The sequence below is a fragment of the Macrobrachium rosenbergii genome, chromosome 46 (assembly GCF_040412425.1).
Source record: "Macrobrachium rosenbergii isolate ZJJX-2024 chromosome 46, ASM4041242v1, whole genome shotgun sequence".
NCBI classification, from domain to species: domain Eukaryota; kingdom Metazoa; phylum Arthropoda; class Malacostraca; order Decapoda; family Palaemonidae; genus Macrobrachium; species Macrobrachium rosenbergii.
The window spans coordinates 20,175,205-20,197,845 of NC_089786.1; the positions used below are offsets into that span (position 1 = coordinate 20,175,205).

General features: G+C 37.2%; 1 protein-coding gene across 1 annotated transcript in view; it reads right to left on the minus strand.

The window, feature by feature from the left end:
- Positions 1-22,641, minus strand: part of Sep4 (septin 4) — a 169,082-nt gene that overhangs the window by 124,878 nt on the left and 21,563 nt on the right. Inside the window, exon 2 of the mRNA XM_067089645.1 lies at positions 20,673-20,683. Coding sequence (XP_066945746.1) covers positions 20,673-20,683 — 11 coding nt within the window. The remainder of the gene's footprint in view (positions 1-20,672; positions 20,684-22,641) is intronic.

Sequence of the window (22,641 nt, forward strand, 5' to 3'; positions counted from 1 at the left end):
CTGTGAAATAAGTAGGAACCGATGCCAACTTCCAACATAGTAAAATATTCCGAATCATTAGATAAATTTATCTGTGAACAGTAAATAAATACTGGAAGCATGGCACAGGGCCGGTTAAATCGTTTAACCATAGTTTTTTTTCCGGAATTTAGCTTCATTTGCCACTAACACTGAATTTTAGTGAGGAAAAGATAACTGAATTATTTTTCAGAGACAAGATTTTTAGAGGGGGAAAAATAGTTGTACTTTAAAGTATGACACTGAAAATCAAGCAGATTTTTCTCGAGGCTTCAAGTATTTAAGGAAATAAGCTTGAATTTATTTTCACTGAAAATGGTTGCAAGGTAGCAAAACAAATGAGACAGCATATATATATATATATATATATATATATATATATATATATATATATATATATATATATATATATATATATATATATATATGTGTGTGTGTGCGTGCGTATGCGCGCGTGTGTACAGTAACTGTACAATTTAAAACAAGGAGAAAGAAATACCACATCCAGAGCACAAGAAACCCTTTAAAACTGCTGCACGAGCAAAAGATTAAGTGCATAAGAAAGCATTTTAATGATAACAATAAACAAGCCACACACCTGACAACAGAAAAGAGCAAAAGAAACTCACAAAACAGACTTTAGAAGTCTATGGTTTAAAGGTTATGGCACAACCAGAGGTCTGACATAGATCAATGATCACCGTTCAAAGCTTATAGGATAACCTAGCTACACAACTAGCAGCGCAAGCTTCCCCTTCATCGTGCAGAGCGAAACAGGAATGAGAGGGGGATATTTGGTTATGTGTAATGAAGAAGGCAATTTCTTGAGAAAGAGTAGAGAGTTTTTGCGATTTAAACAAGACTTGTTGGGGAATATGTTGATATAAAAGCGACCGATTTTGTGTCAAAGAGGGTCTCGAGCAAATGTGCTTTATGCCTCCATGATTAGATGGAGTAATGAGAGAAATTCAGGAAAGGACAGGTTATGTAGATGGAAGTTTATAGGATAATAAAAGGGTTCTTTAACAGAATCTGAAGCAGCAGATGTCTCCAAACGATCATGTTAGCGGCAGATAGTTAAGAAAATCTGCATAACTGATTAAACAAACTGAAAGTGTTCCACAGAAGGGATGGTTAAAAGAGAAAGTAAGAGAAACATTGAGAGTAAATGAAGGCCAGGAAGATAAAGAAATGAACGTTGCCAGGGGTGGCGGGAAAGCGGAGCTGATCGATTTCTATGGAAACTTAGAAGTAAATGTAAACTTAGCTGAACAGGTGCAGCAAAGAATAATGAAACAGAGATGGTAGCAGGTTTTCTGCAAATAAATTGAAAGGGGAGACGAGTGCCTGTAGAGGCAAAAGTTGTGATGTAAAATTAATATTTGGATGCTGAATGCATTCAAGGAAAAATTTAAAAGTATTGAGCTTTTGATCTGATCGGATTTTATGAAATTCAGGCTGTTATGCCAATCACCGGGGCACTGCCATTCAGCGCTAAAAACAGTGGAAAGAGGGAGCTGGAATGGTTGGACAACAGGATAAAGAGAACTAGGAAATAAAAGAGATGAAGGTGGTACTGGGAAAAAAACTCGACATTTACAATAAGAGGTAATAGTTAGAGAAGTTGCACAGCAAGACTGACGAAGGACGCAGGAATGAAGGCAAAGTAATAGGCTAAAAAGTGGGTGCAGCTAGGGTTCGAAAGGAAGCTGCAAGCATTGAGATGAATGATAAGAGACCCATGTCTGGAGGAAGAACGATATGGTAAAAGGGCCACAATAGGGGAAAAGCCTCGTCGGAGAATTTTGAGGTACTTTCGTCACGTGTAAATGAATGGAGGACGACAAGTCAGTGAGAGGCATATGACATAATTCAGGAGTGTTGGAAGGAAAGACAGGGAGAGCTGAGAAAGGGCTTCCAGATCGTGCAGAAGTGTAGGAACGGAAGGGACTTAATATCGATAAAGTGCAAAAAAGTGTTTAAAATAGATGTGAGCGGAACAGCGAGCGTCGGGAGGTCGATGTGTTGCTGACGCACCCTCTGTGTAGATGTCTAATGCCTCTGGTTTCGGTGAAAGTTTTAACACACTAATAACAAACAGTGTTAATAACAGATAATCAAAATATGCTTACATGTACAGTTGTATATGTAACACATATTTGCGTAATTATCATACAAAGTAAATATATCAAAAGATGAACGGGGATATTTCCTAATATCCTAAATGCGATAGAAATGTTTATCAGCAATTTACATAACAAATTTAAACAGTCAGACACGACTCTCAAATCTAATTAAGTCATAAATTTTCCGTGTCCTTTCTAATTGCTGTCTGTTCTGTAAAATCAAAATAAGGCTAATAAAGAACACATTTAAATATTATATAAAAGATAGACGTTATTACTGTCCAAAGTTTTATGGAACACAATATTGTGACCCTCACTGAAACAGAGTTGAAGCCGTCGCTCTTTGAATACATCTTCCTTATTATTATAATAGGCACTAATCCGGAAGGTTCTCTGTCCTGGCTGAAAAGTCTAGATATTTTGCTTATTTAAAACGATGACAACGCTCCGAATAAAAATTTGGAGACAAGCGCCTACTCGCATACAGAGAATGTGTACAATTTATAAGTAGTTATGTCTAATCACGAACGACAAAACAGAAGAACATTCTTTTACACTTATAACTAGCCGTATCCTGGATTTGATTACAACCCTTTAAACTACGAGTGCCATGATTATAGCTTAAATGACTGTCTCCTTATTCCTTTTTCCGTTCTTCTACGCAAGTTGAGGCCGTTAAAAGGAGTGATATATTAGAATTACGTACACACATTAGTTCACTGTAAAGTAGACAGTTGCAATGATTACTGAATAATGAACAAATAATGATTATATTGCTAAGGTAGATTGCTTCCTACCTTCCGGCTGAAGCAGAAACAAGTAAAAAATGCGCCGAAGTTTCTTGGGTGCAATCGAGTTTTCTGTACATCGCATAATCAAGGCCACCGAAAATAGATCTATCTTTCGGTGGTCTCGGTATAATGCTGTGTGAACCGCGGCCCATGAAAATTTAATAACGGCCCGGTGATGACCTGTCCTATCGTTGCCTAAAGCACGATTATGGCTAACTTTAACCTTAAATAAAAAAAGCTACTGAAGGTAGAGGGATGCAATTTGGTATGTTTGATGATTGGAGGGTGGATGTTCAACAAACCAATTTGCAGCCCTCTAGCCTCAGTAGTTTTGAAGATCTGAGGGAGGACAGAAAACGTGCGGACAGAAAAAGTGGGGACGGACCGACAAAGCCGGAACAATAGTTTTCTTTTCAGACAACTAAATCTAATTTTACACAGTCCATCACATTGTTCGACAGCTGTTAATAGCGACTTTATTTCTCTTCAGTGGAGAGATTCTAAAATTTTATCTTGTGTATATCCCGTTTGGTAAGATGTATGCATGGATAGGACATTGTACAAAACCTTATCCCTCGATATAGGGTAATTATCATCTGTACTTTTTTTCCTCTTTCCTTTTAAGCAAATCGTGATAATATGCTCAAACGCTCGAGTTATACGATCAACAGGAAGGTGTTATCGAAAACTTCAAACAACAACAACAAACACAAAACACCTGGAAAGTGAGCCTTGGACGGAGAAATTCAGATATGATTCGATAAGACCAGAATAGGCGACCCAGGTAGATTCAAATGGTGTGAAATTCCTGTGGAGATGAGTATAGGAGGGAGGTTAGAATCGGAGGAGAGGTCACTGGAACCGATGTGGGATGTGATTTCGGCGAGTGGAGGCGTTTCTGCTCCATTGTATCCGCGCTTCTTCTGTATTACTATTATGTTCCCCTTTTCTTTAGTCTTCCATATTAACGACTATGTATACCATCATTAGATGGCAACATTTCCTCCCACGAAGCTGATCAAAACGGTGAAATAATTTCAACAATGAATCTGTTTATTTTGGAAGGCATCACTGGACTGTTCCCGCCGAAGATGGCCATCTTTTCAAGTGCTGCAAGGTCAGTGGAACCAAAAGGCAATGCCCACTTCTGGCCTCGACCAAAAGAAGAAAAAGAAAGGAAGAAGGGTTGGTCTTGAACGCAAAGGAGGAATTTTAAAGCAGAAAAAGGTAAAAGAGTTTGGGAAAGCAGAAGCTAGAGAAACTTCAAAAGATTACCAGTGAAAGAGAAGAAAGACACTGAGCTGTGTAATCCGAAGTTTCCTGTTTCCCAAGAGTAAACTTGGGAAGAGACGGCATATCGGGTATTACGAGTCAGTCTTGAGATGATCAGTGTTTATTCTACGATGTTCAATGATCATTCTGAAACTTTCAACGGTCGCTGGAAATAATCCATGGTCATTCTGGAAATGACCAAAAGTTATCCTGAAAATGACCCAAAGTCATTCTGAAAATGACCCAAAGTTATTATGAAAAGTGACCCAGTCATTCTGAAAATGACCCAAAGTCATTCTGAAAATGACCAAAAGTTATTCTGAAAATGACCCAAAGTCATTCTGAAAATTACCCAAAGTTATTCTGAAAATGACCCAAACTCATTCTAAAAATGACCCAAAGTCTTTCTGAAAATGACCCAAAGTCATTCTGAAAATTACCCAAAGTTATTCTGAAAATGACCCAAACTCATTCTGAAAATGACCCAAAGTTATTCTGAAAATAACCCAAACTCATTCTGAAAATGACCCAAAGTCTTTCTGAAAATGACCCAAAGTTATTCTGAAAATGGCAAAACTCATTCTGAAAATGGCCCATAGTCGTTCTGAAAATGAGCCAAAGTCATTCCGAAAATGACCCAAAATCATTCTGAAAATGGATCAGTGGTCATTCTGCTGATTCTGAACGTGACTAATGATCAGCTAAAGTTTAATGTTTAGTCTAATCAGAATGGACACCATTCACAGTTAACCACAAACTAATAAAGACAAATATTATCCCACATCAACCTGATAACGGGGTTACAACCTTCATAGCGGGGTTTCTGTTAACCAACCACACGTTGTCCTTCAGGTGGTAACCGCTGAGCACAATACAACTGAGTTCTATGAAGAGACCTTCCAATATCAAGACAACAAACGTATCCGATTATCGAGTATCCTATGATGATCGGGAAGAACCGGTTGTACGGATGGTTAAGGATTTAATGAGATGAGATTAAAAAAAAAAATGAATAGAAATGGTTATGGAGTTCTTGGTGCGAGATTAATGGCGGACGAGAGATTTGTTGAATTAATCATCACAAAAAAAAAAAAACTCGCACGATTGGTTAGTGCAATAAAGCTTGTTTGATTTTCCTTTCCTTTACCTAAAGTTTTCTTTTTCGTTTATTAATGTATTGATAATAGTATGAGGGACGCAGAAGTCTTTCTGTAACGCACCTTACAAAAGGAAAGATTAATAAAAAAAAAAAAAAAAAATTGGGGATGAGGTCTATGTATCTGTACGAAGTAATAATAACTTAAGACATAAAATATATTCAGTGCTAAAGGCAAAGAGCTAATCATAATAACAGGTACACGAAAGGCTAAATACATTAAACGAAGAAAACTGGTATCTACCTGAATAGCTAAAAAAAAGACGACAGGTATCTGACAGAATAAAAACAGAGAACTAAAAGCAAATCATCTTAAAGGCTATAAAACCGAAGACAACAGGTATTTGAACAGTCAAAAACGAAATGACAAAAAACACGAATGAGAAAGTCTACAAAAAACTAAAGATAACAGGTATCTGAACAGATAAAACAAGATAATATGTGTCTGCAAAACAGAAACAAAAATCAAATGAAGATAACAAGTATTGTAATCTGAAAGGCTAATAAAAAAAGAGGCAATTAGGTGTATGAACATCTAACAAAAAAAAAATTACACACTTATCTGCATGGATATAAAAATAGGCACCTAAAAGCTCAATATAAAATACTAAAGATAACAGATGTCTAAAAAGTAAAAACCAAGTCAAAATAACAGGGACCTGCATAGCTTAAAAAAAACTAAAGACGACAGGGACCTGCATAGCTTAAAAAAATCCAAAGACAACCAGGACCTGCATTGGTAATAAAAAAACAAAAGCTAAAGAAAACAGGGACCTGCATGGGTTCAAAAAAAAATCTAAAGACTACAGGGACATGCACAAATAAAACACGCTAAAGGCAAATGGGACCTGTATAACTAAAAAAAAAAAAAGGCTACAGACAACAGGGGCCTGTATCGCTACAAAAAAAGCTAAAGACAACCGGGATCTGTATGGCCAAAAAAAAAAAGCTGAAGACACCAGGGAACTGTATGGCTAAAAAAAAGCTAGACAACAGCGACCTGTAGAGCGGAAAAAGCTAAAGGTAATAGGGACGTGTATGGCTAAAAAAGCTAGACAAAAGAGACCTGTATCGGTAAAGAAAACCTAAAGACAACAGGGAAATAAACTAAAGACAAAAGGACCTCCAAAGCTAAAAAAAAAATCCTAAAGACAACTAGGACCTGTATAACGAAAAAGACTAAAGACAACAGGGACCTGCATAGCTAAAACAAAAAGCTAAGGCAACAGGGACTTGCACAGATAAAAAAAAAGTTAAGACAACAGGGAACTGCATAGCTAAAAAAAATAGCTAAAGACAACAGTGACATGCATAGGTAAAAAAAGGTCAAGACAACAGTGACTTGCATACTTATAAAAGATAAAAACAACAATGACTGCACAGCTAAAAAAAAACTAAAGACTACAGTGACCTGCATAGCTGAAAAAATTTAATGCAACAGTGACCTGTATAGATAAAAAAAAAGTTAAGACAACAGGGACCTGCATAGCTAAAAAAAGCTAAAGACAACAGTGACCTCCACAGCTAAAAAAAGCTAACAACAACAGTGACCTGCATAGCTAAAAAAGCTAAAGCCAACAGTGACCTGTATAGCTGAAAAAAGTTAAGACAACAGGGACCTGCATAGATAAAAAAAGCTAAACACAACAGTGATCTGCATAGCTAAAAAAGCTGAAGACAATAGAGACCTGCATAGCTAAAAAGCTAAGGACAACAGTGACCTGCATAGCTAAAAAAGCTTAAGACAAGAGGGACCTTCATAGTTAAAAAAGCTAAAGACGACAGGGACCTGCATAGCTAAAAAGCTAAAGACAACAAGGACCAGCATAGCTAAAAAAGCTAAAGACAACAGGGCCCTGCACAGCTAAAAAGGTAAAGACAACAGCGACCTGCATAGCTAAAAAAGCTAAAGACAACAGGGACCTGAATAGCTAAAAAAAAGCTAAAGACCACTGGGACCTGCATAGCTAAAAAAAAGCTAAATGAATCAGGGACCTGCATAGCTAAAAAAGCTAAAGACAACAGGACCTGCACAGCTAAAAAGCTAAAGACAACAGGGACCTGAATGGCTTTAAAAACCTCAAGACAACAGGGATCTGCACAGCTAAAAAAAGCTAAAGACAACATTGACCTACATAGCTAAAAAGCTGAAGACAACAGGGACATAAACAACTAAAACCAAACGGTAAAGACAACAGGGACCTGGATAGCTAAAAAAAAGATTAAATACAGGCAAAAGTACCTGAAGCAGAGGAAACAAAGGATCGATGATAGCTCCAAATGCAGACGATGATGTAGCAGCTCAGTGCACTTATCCAGCCCAGGCCCGAAGGAAACAAGAAAAATAAGAACGGGGAGAAAGAGATGGAAGCTTTTATAACGACTGGGGAAATGGAATGAAATGACTGAGACCAAGTCCCCCAGTCAGACTTTACCAAAGAAGTCTTAGAAACTCAAGGTTTTTGCATAGCAACAAAGACAATCACACTGGACGTACAAACTTAATTCCTCTGTAATATTCAATTAAACTTTTTTACAAATAAATGATCGATACAGAGTGAAAAAATACAGAAAACTGGAAATATGGCTTGCTCTGCATACAGAGCAAGGTTTTGATATAGTTGACAGTAAATCTTTACTCTATATGTAACCGGTTCATATGAAAATCTAATTACTGCCGTATCGACAAAATCTTGCACTCAACAGGAAAAAAAGATTCTGATATAAGTTTTCTCTTAGTCCGCCTGCGACGGAAGAAGATAAGTTCTTATGCAAAAGTCATTCCAATCTTGAGAAATTTCCCATTTGCATGAACGAGTTATCCATCTTTGCCACTTCGAGCGCCTGCTTAAAATGGCTATAAGTTTCCTGGCTTCTCCGCAACGACGTATCAAAATTAACTTTGTTTTTAACACATCTCTTACTTCAAAGCTTTATTCGTTTAATTTTTGCCCTAAACGGGACACTTTTCTCTCCGAAACGACTGAAACAGTATTGCCGAGAGTTGCATGACACCCAGCCTCACGTTTCTTTGTGGAAAACGTGACGCACAAAAATTTTCTCAAGGCACCGAGTTCCTCAAGTAAACATAATCACTCTGATTATTCTTCTCATTTCATCTCTGATCGCAAAACTATTGCTTATTCAGTTTCCAAAGTCCTGAGATCTTCCTTCGTTAAGAATTGTCTGTTAACATTCTGGCATAAGTACTTCCATTCGCAATCAGAGCTACTGACAAAAATGGGGCCTTTTCACTCCAAGGAAGCCATTTGCCATACCTGACGGATATGAACTGAATTTTTATGCTATTTAGTCTATTGGTTGACATTACTGTCGAGTCAGTAATGACATACCTTGGAACTGGAATTGGAATATGAGATTTAGGCCTGATGCCAAGCGCTGTGACCTATGAGGTCATTCAGCGCTGAAATGAAAACTGGGAGTAAAGGAGGGCTGGAATGTTTAACAGGAGGAAAGCCTCACGGTTGCTCAATGAAACAATTGTTAGGAGAGGGTGGAAAATAAGGTGGAAGAAAGAGAATATGAATGGAGGTACAGTGAGAGGAATGAAAGGGTTTGCAGCTAGGGACCGGAAGGATGCTGCAAAGAACCTCAAGTAATGCCTACAGAGCACCGCGTAAGGTGCACTGACGGCACTACTCCCTACGGGGGATATATCTTCAGTTTTAACACTGATATCAGACCAAATAACTATTGAAACGATAGCCGAGGCATGAAATGGAATGAAGAGCGAATAAAGTCTACGGAGTTTCACAACCGTTTTCTATAAATCTCATGTGTAAAAATGATTACAGTAACCAGGTTTCATACTAATACGGGTGGTTGTCACCACAACATAATATGATGGTGACATGCATTTACTTCTGGGTATTTTTGCTTTCCTAAATGCTTTGCCATAAAACTTGGTGTTTGCAATTTTTTATGAATATACCCTAGAAAAAAGCCTTGTGAATTATACACAACGAATATACATTTAATGTAAAACGTTGCAGCTCTTCAGGTGGTGAAAATTTAATTATTCTTACATTTATTTACATTTATTTATTGATATCAATAAATTATGATAACAGGAACGTTTCACTAAATAGTACAAATTTACTTAAGGTACACTAGAATATTTGTCAAACAATTCATAAAACCGAATGGAACACCCTCGGCGAACTCATCCCGTGTCAAATGTTGTCCACCACATAACACTCCGTTTCTCGACATGAAACCCCGTAAGAATATGTCATTTGCTGTGAAGAGGAATGAAGAATTAGCAGCGATGAGCCAATAGACTCCTCTTAATAGAATTCGAATTGGTGAACATATATCTTCAGGAAATGAAGAAATAGGAAAAAGTGACTGAGAACTTGGAAAATCACCAAATGAAAAGGCAAAATAAAAGAAAAATTAAAAAATTAAAACGCGCTTTTATTAAAATGCACTAAAAAGCAAGAAATATTTTTTGAGACCCGCCAGGATTTTCTTACAATTAATCATGTCTACAAAAATAAAAGCGTGGGGCCCAAACATGGAAGGAAATGCTAAGAAGAAAAGAAATATATATATATATATATATATATATATATATATATATATATATATATATATATATATATATATATATATATATATATATATATATATATATATATATATATATATATATATATATATATATATATATATATATATATATATATATATATATATATATATATATATATATATATATATATATATATATATATATATATATTCATTTCTTGCAGCATTTCCTTCCATGTTTGACGTCCACGCTTTTATTTTTGTAGACATGAATAATTGTAAGAAAATCCTGGTATCTCAAAAAATTATTTTTTACTTTTTTACTGCATTTTAACAAAAGCGTGTATTAAAAAAATTTTATATTTTTTTTTATTTTAGACTTATTTTTGACAGAAATTGTAACCGATTTATGTCTGTAACTAAAAATGAACGTGATATGCTGTCGAACTAAAGAAGGTTTGAAAAGCCCGTAGAGTTGTTAAATTATTCTACCAAGTCAAAGAAGGTATGAAAAATCCGAAGAATTTCATATAAATCCTGAGATACTGGGAGAGGTCACTGTAGGGTCACTAGAGGTCACTGCTGACCTACTGATCATGTAAGGTTGCATTGTCACCGGGACTGAGTAACAATGCAAAATTTCAAGTCCATCAGACGAAGGGAACAGGTCGAAAATTGAGTTACAAGTTTTGACCCAAACAGACAGACAGACATAAAGCTAAATAAAAGCATGTAAAAATGTGTGTTCTCTAACATGATTACTTAATTAATTATTTTGTACAAAACATAAAACGTACTTTGGACAAAATGAATTAAACAAATTTCTAAGAAAATTCTGAAAGAATATTTTTACTTGCTACTATCATTAAAATCTTCCACTGTAATCGATTCATATCTTCTTTTCAAATGCTAAGTTTATGCACTGTGTAACATCATATACTCATAACTCAATCTACGGATCCATTTCTCATATCAGAAAGCATTAATATTTTTCTTATGACTTCTTTTATTCCCTATGTTTGTTATATTTCGCCACATTCTGTGAACCTGGTCCCTTCCTCAAGTACTTTATTTCTTTTCAGAAATGGTTGCTTTCCTCTCAACCAAAAGATGGGTTTTTCCATACGGAACATTTTAATTTGTGCTGCAGTGACTCTCTCCATTTTACCCAGTCTTGTGAAAACATGAAGCTTTGACCTTTTCTTTGCCTAATCCTGTGGAACATTAAATATGTTTCGTTGTGGCTTTGCCGTTTAAGCCTTCCAACTGTTCAACTAAAAAATGTCTCCTACTTGTCTTTTGGCCACTCTTATTGCAGTATCCTGAACCTTTGTCTCTCTACGATCACAAGCTTCATATAATAGCAGACCACGGGTTCCTTGACAGACAACACATGAACTTTTATAGTTAAATTTCTACAAACATGAACTTTAGCCTTTAAGTTAATAAGGTCATATTTTCAGTTACTGAAACAGTAGTCTGTTCACCCTTGGCTCTGGCACAACTATTCCTCAAATATTTTATCAATAATACGAGACCTTAGTGTCAAAAGCTCATTAATACTGACAAAAATGCACCAGTGCTTTATTGTGCAAACACATCGAGTATTTTGATTTCTTCCACTGAAAAAAGATTTTGGACCTTTGCAAATAAAGTTCTCGACAACACCAAATCCAACTTTCATTTTTCTCTTGTCTTAATGGATCCATAGCTCGCTCTGTTGCTAAAATAGCCGCTCTTCAGCTTTCAGTTCCAGGCCAAGTTTTCTCTTAACAAATCCTCTGATCCTCATCCTCTTGTCCTATCTCTACTCCTATGACCTTAAAATGTGAGGTCCAAAGAGTTCTTGCTTCTTTAAAGGCTACAAAGCACCAAGGCTAAGGAAATTCGAAAATTGACGTATCCAGTGCTTTCTTGCCTTCTCCATACCTGCCCTTCCTCTTGGAAACATACATTAGTTCGACCAGTTCCACAGGAAGATGATCATTCTAAGCCTTCACGTTAAAGCTTTTTATAAAAAACTTTCAGTCCAACTCTCACTCTGGGTCACCAGGAAACTTGATACCTTTTCTCCTATTTTGCTGATACTGAATCTTGTATCATTGTTCTTTACAGCACTAAGACCTAGCAAAGTCGCACATAGGACTCTGTTACCAGAACATACTGTGCAAGCTGTACTCTGAATTCGACAGATACAAGTATGAATGAGGGGGAATAAACCTATACCCAGGTAATTATCATTACCTCATTCTGTAGCCCGGACACGAGATCGAATCTCGGCAGAACATCAGAATATCTTTTCTTTCTTTCTTGATTTGGATCCAGGCTTTTTCATTTCAAACTTCTGATGATGATTCAACCTTATTTACCCGTTTTTCCATTGCTTCCCCGTCTGAGTCTGAATAACTATCATATTTTTCTTTGTTAAGCAAATTGTGATCTTGAAAGAATATCTAAATGAGGGTCCTTTAACTTTGTAAAGGTCACTAATTCATCCAACACATATGATTACTCTCCTATCCATCTCTGATTTTGTTTAATGAAAACAAACTTCTGCCTGTTATCTATAAACATTATAGGGGTTCATATTATTTCAAACTTGCCTTGAAGGGATCACAGAGTTAAAATAACTGCGTCCTTAACCTCATTTTTTTCCTGTTGAAAGTTCAGTTCTTCGTCGATCTTTTTATCATTGTTCATTATATTGCCCTTGTGATTGGATGCTTCTTTCTTTGTTTCCATTCTCAGCTAAGCTGAGTCATAGTGAAATCCTCTGTTCAGTGACCCTGGCCTCAGCTTTGATCTAAATCGCCCTTAATACCGACCATAAGGTGGCCTAGCTCTTTTTCTAAGGGTATTATTCTTCCTATAGGTCTATTAAATTATGGAGAGAAGACTTTCGCTCGTACAGCTCAAAATCTTGTGGTATTATTAATCAGGTTCTCACATTTACTCGGTGTTGGTCCCTCTGCTCACTAACCTTTGAAATTTTCTCTCTCCTTCCGTTTTGCCCGATTCCTTTCATTTTCTCCTGGAGGCGAATCTACAAGTCCCTTCAGGCTGCATCTTCGTTCTCCTTCCTAGTTATCTTTCTTTCTCTTTTCCTTCAAGCTAAATAAATATTCTTCTTTATTCTATCACTAAGACTTTTTTTCAGTACAACTATCTACTCAGCTTAAAAAATATAAATGACTCATACCAGTATAATGAAACGTACGAGCCATATTAAGCACCACAATCATGTTAGAACGACGCACCATAAATAAAGCAAGAGCGCTCGGTAAAAACATATATCTCCGCCACGTCACAGGACACCCCCAGAACAGAGATCTTGTGTAAAGTTTGACCTTCTTAAATACAATGTATGCTATATAAAATAACGCTGCCAATTGTGCCGGTAAAAATGCAGCAAGGCGATACGATGATGAAAGCCTTAAATTCTCGGATGATCAGGGTTAAACGGTAATTAAGGAAACGCATCTTATAACAAGCACAATGAAAATGATTTACAACAACATTACATTTCATAGTGTACATTCCAATTAGACGGGAACTTCTATAGCGAGGAGTGAGTCAAACACTCTAAAGTAAAATATGTAAGTAATTAACAACGTAACAATGCTCTTCTGTGTATAATGCATTAAAAGATCCTGTAGCTGCCTATTTGAATTCATTCGATCGCGGGCTAGCTAGTTGGAAAACTCCGAATTAGGTTTGGGTTCCCCAGAGCCAAGATGATATGAATTTCCGGTTTAACAGGACGTGCAAGGGGAGAGATCAAGATGGAAAATCGATCTGTTCATTTGTACGATGTCGGGAAGACTAAGGAAAATGGGAATGTTCCATTCAGATGTGGGTTTGCAGTTCAACTGACTCTTCTTTTCAGAATGAGAAAGGGTTCAAAGTCAACAGACTACAGTACACTACTTGGAGGGTTCACATGAGAGGCTATTCATGGTATGTTTTACGGAGAGGAGTTAATTCCGGTATTATTTACGGAGGGGACTGAGCACCATAATAGGTGCCCAGTGACCTTTGAAGACATGATACTCGAAAACCAACGACCAACCAAATAATTACAGAGCATTACGTATTTAAAAAATACCCATACTTTACAACAGGTGAGATGGTTTCCATGGCGACAAAACGTCATGTCTTTATTGATATTCAATAACTCTTAGTTATCTTTAGGATGTTACCAAAAAAATGTTTCCACCAAACATCATCAAAACCATTCATCTGTCCCCGAGATGTTTTGATAACGCAGAAAAACACCGCACAGTCACGAGTGAAAATTCACCTTCTCCCAATATCCTTAGTTGCACAGACTTATGCAGTTAAAACAATTATCATCATATTCTCTCTCTCTCTCTCTCTCTCTCAAGAATGCACAGACATTAAATGAAGCAGACGACTTACTCTGAGGAAGAGAAAGATGGCAAGAACCGTTCGGTTTGAAGAGTGTTAAAATATTCCCACTGGACAGGAATTATGCAAATGAGACAAAATTTATATGCAGAGGCAGAGACGGCAACAGGTCGCCCCTCGCCCACAAGCTTCATCATAAGCCTGACAGAATTTCCTTTTGGGAACAGAGGCTTTGTTTCCAAGAGAACTTACGGAGTCTAAGCATCTGTCCGGCCTACTCAAAAGCCCAGAGAATGTTTATTATTAACTACACTTAATAGCGTCTTGGCTCCGACTATGTTTTGCGAAATTCAGGTGTCCTGGCTTGTTTAGACCGCTGTGTCTTTTTATTTCCATTACGGCTGTCATTGATCTTTTTCTTTTTTAGTTCTCTGTAAAAGAAAAATTATTGAGATGGCTATTTGTCTGTCCGTCCGCACTTTTTCTGTCCGCCCTCACTCGGGGTAGAGGGCTGCAAATTGGTATGTTGATCATCCACCCTTCAATCATCAAATATACCAAAGTGCAGCCCTCTAGCCTCAGTAGTTTTTATTTGATTTAAGGTTAAAGTTAGCCACGATCGTGCGTCTGGCACCGCCATAGGTGCCAACAACACAGGCCACCATCGGCCCGTGTCTGAAATTTTCATGGGCCGCTGCTGGGGTTCTCATGGCCCGTGGCTGAGAGTTGCATACAGCATTATACGCTGTACAGAAAACTCGCTGTACAGAAAAATCAATTGCGCCTTTCCTCGTTAACTTATTCTGTGTTCGGCAAATGACATATTAACAGACATACATATTTTTAAAAATCTAAAAGTTGTTACAAATAACAAACGCTGTAACTGAAAGGCGCAAAGTCGACACAGAAAATTATTTGTGGCTTTGTAAGAAAAGTAATCAGACAAACATGGACAATAAACACACTGATCCCTATTCTTAACGTCTGATTTATTCGGACAATTTCAGTAATAGAATAATGAAGGATGAAGAGGCCAAACCAGGCCACAAAAACATCCTCTGCTCCGACTGTTCAGAGGGAAAATTTCTCCTTTTCTTTTCTGAGTTCTTGTGGACACGTCAGTTGTCTCTGTCAGACTTTGCAAATGTTGATATTATTCACTTTTAACTTGGAGGACTCGAGAAGATGACTCTGAAATCTAAATGAACAACGCTGCTGAAGTGGTCATATGTCTTGGTGTCATTCTCCGTGTACGAAGAATATTGTCTGTGACTGTGAGCGCCAAGGTCTTGATGTGCTCATACATGGACTACACGCATACGTACATATCCACACACACACTATTATATATATGTATATATATATATATATATATATATATATATATATATATATATATATATATGTGTGTGTGTGTGTGTGTGTGTGTGTACATAACCTTACGAGCATGGAATGTCTTTATAATCCTTTGTCTTCAATATCAATACGTATACAGAAGAGAGCAACTCGTAATAATAATAATAATAATAATAATAATAATAATAATAATAATAATATAATATAATATAATAATAATAATTATTAATATTATTATTATTATTATTATTATTATTATTATTATTATTATTATTATTATTATTATTCATTCCGTCGAAAAATAAAGTCATGTAAGATGGCAAGCGCCCATCATAAGGAAGAAACGTACACTACGAACGGTCAGACCAACGTACTTTTATTCAGCATATTTATAAAGGCGCAATGTTGAAAGAGTGTCACGCCAGGCTGAACAACGTCAAGTCTAAACACGGGGCTTCTTAGCACTGAGCCATCGTTGTTACGCACAGAAAAATATATGCATCGATATGCACTGCGTTTTATTACGCAGATATTATTATCATTGTTGTTATTGTCGTAAATAGCATTCATTCTTGTGAAACTAATCAAAATGTTCCGTTAACCTCGTGTGAAAGCTTCCAAGAACAGAATGCTCTTGTAGAATAACGAGAATAAGGGCAATAGCAAAATTAAAATAATGCAATGAACAGGTAGAGAAATGAATCCATAAAAAAATCCATGTATACATAACTAGTTGTTGAGAAAACTAGAATGGAAAAATTTTCAGAAAATGTCACGGTCATGAAACGAAATTTCAAAGGACCTCTGGTAGGGCGGTGGGATACCATGGCACCTCAACATAATACAGATAACGACAATTTACTTAACGGGTACGGCTCACCAATTCCCAAGGCCCAACACACACCACAGGTAATAGCGGAAGTTCTCTAATGTTATAATGTAAAAAAGAGGATGAAAGATGATGGTCTGCATCGTAAACAGCCTTGTTAGAAAAACTGAAACCACCGTTTTGGTCATTTAGACTCAGAATTAAAAAAATAATAGCATGTTTTTTGGCAGCATTATATTGTTCTTCAAATCCAGGAAGGAAAACTTCCAGTTACAAGTAACACAAAATAGCGTCAAATATTCAGATTCATTAAGCAGTGAATCACCTATGCACAGTGAAATCCTGAGTGAGAGCATAGCGAGAAATCGGTTAATCAATATGGCCTTAGTTTTGCTTGAGTTCAGTCTCTGCTCCCACTGACTACGCTGCTTGCTGATTCGCATCAAATCTGTCACGGTTACCAAGCAATTTCATTTTGCATTCGGTGAACAGTGGATACCTTCACCTTGAGCCGCATCACCTCCGTGCTAAACTATTTTTACTCAGTCAACAATCACGTCACTAGTAAAATCTAAAAACAAAAAAGGGTTCCAGAGTATAATCCTTAGGAACGCTAGACATGATAGGCCTAGGCTATTTATCATTACTATTATTATCATTCAAAAGATGAACCCTATTCATATGGAACAAACCCACAGAGGGCACTGACGTGAAAGAAGCAACAAAAGGTAATGGAAAATACACAAAGAGGAGATCAATTATTAGAAAAACAGATATATTAACAACTTAATAAATAAATAAATAAAAAGTAAGTAAAATATTTAGATACAAGTTGAATTGTATTAGGGTGAAGTTCAAATTGCACGACATCCTCTGGGGGGTTGTCCCACAGTCCAACAGTGTGAGGAATAAGGACCTCTGGAACTGGAACAGCGAGGCACATTTACTGCATATTGGTGCTGGTGTTCAACGAATCTGGTTGCTCTCGGCAGGAAAGGGAGATACGGATCAATTGCGAGTGTGAAAGATCTCTGTTAATGTACAACTAATGAAAATGTGACAAACAAGAGACCATCCGTCGATGGTCCAAGTCATAATTGCTAATATAAGGAAACAGAAACCTACCACCAGGAACCACTTTATCTAAAAGAGATACTGGAAGAAGCAGACATCCACACGGGAGAACAGTATTCTAATAAAGGAAGCACAAATGACCTAAAACAGTTTGCATTGATTTCATCACTTATAAATATATGAGGCCTTACGAACAATACCTAACTTTCGTGCGGTATTTGCTGAACTTTCATTAGATGTTTCTTAAAAGGAAGATGTGATTCAAAAGTTACACCTGGAATAGTTAAAGGTTCAGACTCATTCAGCAAAGTTCCATCCACCTGAAGAGGAGGATGGGGTGGGAAATCTGTGAGATCTGCTGTTCAATAGTGTTTTCGTTTTACTGGAGTTCAGCCTCTCACCCCACCGACTACACCATTCACTGATCCGGTCCATGTCCCGATTGAGGCTGAAGGCAGCTTCATTTCTCATAAGTGGAGACTTTACTACACCCACGAGTCTTGCATCATCGGCATACTGAACAATCTTTTTTTTCCAGGCTAACAACCATATTTGAAAATGCATAAACAAAACCTTTGCCATAGGACACCTAAACCTCTGTGAATATCTAGAAAATAAGCCTCAGAAATGTAAGTTATGAAACCTAAATATGAGAGACTTATAGGTAACAGTCTACGGTCGCGCTTGTCGCAAGTTGGTCTCTTCTGGATTTAATCTAATGCCAATGTTGTCTAGAGCATAACTAGTCATGAATAAAATATCATCACAAGTAAGAAAAAATTGTCGCCATGGTCACGAACATAATCTAATTCATCTCATGACCAAAGGAAAATTCTTTACTACTCTTCATATAAAATAAGCTTCTTTACATAATTTAGGACACGTCTTTAAATAACCACAAATAAAACAAAAGCATTCCATTACGATGAAAGACAAGAAACTGATTTTCAACTTAACTTACCTCAAAATAATTCGCGTTGATCATCTTCACGAACGAAAGCAAATTAAAATAACGAACCTTCCATACAAACAGTAATTCATGTGAAGTGAATATAAACGTACCCAGAAGAATCTGATTTATGACAATTTCGGCTACAATGCCAAGCATTGGGTCATTTTCAGCCATTCAACACTTAAGACAGCGAAGAGTGAGTTGGAGTGGGTGGACAGCAAGACGGAAGAAAGGAGGCAGGAATGAAAGTAAAGTGCACTGACAGCATTATTCCCCTACGTGGGGTACCCAGAAGAGCTCAAAAATGTCAGTTTATTACCCGAAATTGACTTAAAATAACCGAGTGCGCTAACGAAAGCAAATGACTGAAATATCATGACTATCAGACAGCTACAAAAGTAACTAAAATTTTACCATCATAATAATTAGTGCTTTGCAATGCATCCTGCACCTTCCGGAAGCGGTTCGATTTTACCGCATAATCAATAACAGTTCCTCATCAAACTGTTACACAAATAATTAGTTGCACTTATAAATTATCCGATATAATAAAAGAACTCATTTTATGTGCGCTGCATGGAACAAAAATAACTCACTAAATGTGACTGACGAAGAAAAGATCTATTAAAAACAATTTACAATCATTCTACTAAAATAGTTTATGCTCAGATATTACCTTACAATATTTCATAAAAGCTTATCTGCATGAAGAATCTCTCTCTTAAGATGTGAATTACCTATTTAAAATCCTTAATAATTATCTTTACTAACCATAGTGACTTATATAATGGGAACCGCCACTTCACTTCAGCAAACACTTTAAAACAAGTCATTTGAAACCCAGTCATTCAAAACAATCAGTCATGATTTACGCTATGAGTTTCCATTAAGCAAGAGAATATCACCACTTATCAACATCAGGATGTAATGGCACTTTCCATTGTGTACCATTGAATCCCCATTTTGTACTATTAAATTAATCAATCCATCGTGTTCCAATGAGAGAATGATGAAGGAGTGTAAAAAAAAAAAGTGATAAACCTGCAGAGTTCAAAGAATGCGAACTTAAAACTTAGCAATGCAACTAAAGGGGTTCAACCCGCCCGGGGCAGGTAGCGGGTTGCACCTTGGGTTTAGGGTAGGCTAGGTTGGGCTGTATCCTTGAGAGTACCATTAGCATAATATGTCACTACTTGTAATTTTTACTTCCGATTTATCACTCATTTGCGATGCATCTCCGGCATATTACTCCTTCGATACTAATCCGTCTACTACTCAGCATTGAACAAACATGCACAGATTGAACATGGCACTCGGTAAAAAAAAAAAAAAAAGATAGATCATTCTAACAAAAATAAAGTGGCTGAAGAACTGAAAACCAAATGAAAACAAGTGCTCTGTGCGTGCGTGCGCGCGGGTACAAATTAATTAACTTGAGAAGGGACACGTACGCGACTTACCTTAGCCTACTTGACGTGTCTTAATGAGAAACATACTTGACGCTTTTTTTACTTATCATCATTACTCTTGTACACTGAATTTTCGAGAAAGGAAACTACAAATAATCTTCGCCGTAAACACAAGGTTACGGAGTGCGGTTGAAGAAAAACTAACTGAATCACAAGGCTACTATAAAAGAAAATGCAGGCCATTGCATTTCACAACAAACAGTGCCCGCTAGAGAATATGCATTTATGAGACATAAAAATGCAAGAATAATTAAGAATATCCATGAACACTCTTGACAAAAAAATTAAAGATAGCAAAAAGCAGAGTTCGTTCATGATTCATTAAAGGGGTAAACACAGAGCTAAAATGACGACGGAAATAGGAGTAATGTCAGTATGCAAAACTGAGAGACACGTTTACAATAAGTACTGCCAAGCAAATGACAGTCCAAATCTTTCAAAATTGATAAATTTATAAATAATTTAATTTTTGCATGAAGACGTACATAAAGCTGCTAGGTTTTCGGTGGTGCTCATCAACAGTTTATATAAATGATACTTATTAATGTTAAAACGAAGGACTACGAATAGCAAAATTGAGACACATGACGCCTGTACAGGGCATCACATACCAACTATGTCACAAACAAATCGCAAGTACTTAGCTACAAGTAAATGAGAAACATCACAATCTGCCAGAAAAGAGAAACTCGAAAAGGCTTACTCACCTCGTTGTCATCTGTATTTGGTTCCGGGAAGTGGTATTTAGCGGCCATAGAAGAGGAGAATCCAAGTCCAACGGGAGGGCAGGAGAGACAAAAAGCATTTTTAATTATGTTATAATCGAAAAGTGTCTGTTTCCGGGATATTCTACGACCCGAGGATGATTTAGGTGAGGGGGATTTATCGGGAGATGGGGATGCCTGTGTGGGTGTCGGGGATGATGAAGAGGACGGGGACACAGGCGAGATAGGAGCGGGAACAGGATACTTTTGATCTTTGCTGGGGATTTCATGAGTGAAATTTGTATGAGGTGAGTTTCCTGCATCTTTGTACAACGGACCATCGGCATCAGGTTCCAATTTAGTAGGGGGGGAATTCTGCCTGCTCAGGGATGCACATGAGGATGCAGAGCTGTAGAAGCTTGTCTGAGTCTGGACGTGTGTCCTTTCATGGGGTGGCTGTGGTCGTGGCCGACGGGGAAGCCTTGGTGAGGCTGGTGCCGAAGAGGAGGGTGTTGTAGCCGCAGCAGCAACCCCATGGCCACAACTGTAAGCTCCTAATGGAGCTCCAGTACTGGGCAGGTTTGATGCGGAACCTCCGTAGGTTGTTGCAATTCTTCCAAGGTTGGAGGAATGATGTTGTCCACAAACAGTTTTTAGCTGCTCTGACATCCCCACACTTGTCAGTATCCCTGTTCCATATGATGAACTCTGGCCTGTGAATCGTGTAGCAGTTCCTGGACAGTGGTGGGGACACACACCAGATTTCCACCCTGAGACATTGTAGCTTGTAGCACCTTTGAATCCTCGGCCTGACTTTTTATCACTGGTTTCTGAAGTAGTCAAGTTCACAGGCCTCACAGCAGCATTTGTAAGCACTGGATATTGAGCCGGCAGAACTTGTCTCATCCCGGGCATAGGTTTATGGCAATCTGGGCGACCAAAACTGGGACCTTGATTTTGTAGCGCTGAGGAAAATTCTTTTAGTGGCTGCATTGTTGCACTACAGCTATTCAATAACTTATGATTTGGGCCAGTTTTAAAATGTTTGTTGGTTGCTTATGTTACAAAACTAAATTAACTTGAAGTGAAGATGTCATAATTATTTCTGCAAAATGCATAAACTGAGAGTTATTTCATAAATCTGTGGTTTTTACAGTTGCAAGTATCAAACTGATTATCACTACCGTCATTTCTTCTGCCAACTGAATAAGAGAAATAAATCTGGTATTATCGAGCTGGCATTAACTTGTATCTAAGAGTTGCACTGCTTTACTGTATAGCTCTTAGAGGCAAGTTCAGTTCGGCTTTAGAACTAGAAATGTTTATCTCATTCAACTGCCAGGTACATTGACACACATATACTGTACATAAAATAGGCATTTAAGATGATGAATATGATGATGATGATGATGATGATTATTATTATTATTATTATTATTATTATTATTGCTAAGAAATTCACAGTCTCATGAAAAACAGTTTGTGTACTAAAGATCCACAATTGTATAGTTAACTGTATTACTATGTAAAAGACAAAAGCCGTCAATGATGAAAACGAATCTTTTCAAATGAACAAGTACTAATTACACAAGAGAGTTTTGGGACCAAGCTCAGCTTCTGATGTTCTCTGCTCTACAGCGAAAAATAAACATGGCCAATTTTATTGTTCTATGAGTGCACATGTGGCTGTGAAAATTTATTGTTCGTACTACAGATGATAGATGCATCAGGAGAGTTCAATCTATAATGGAGTTATTCAGACTTCAGAATGATTCCCTTTTCTGTGGGATTAAAATCATGCAGTAATAATTCAATAATCATATGATTCATTGAAAGACATAGCCACATTCATGGGTAGGGGTGTTATTTGTTCAAGATCTGTCATTTTCAGAATGATATGACCTGAACGAGAGTGTTGATGAATAGAATTATGAGGAGTTGGTGGCACTGTTTAAGGGCAATGGCAGACGAG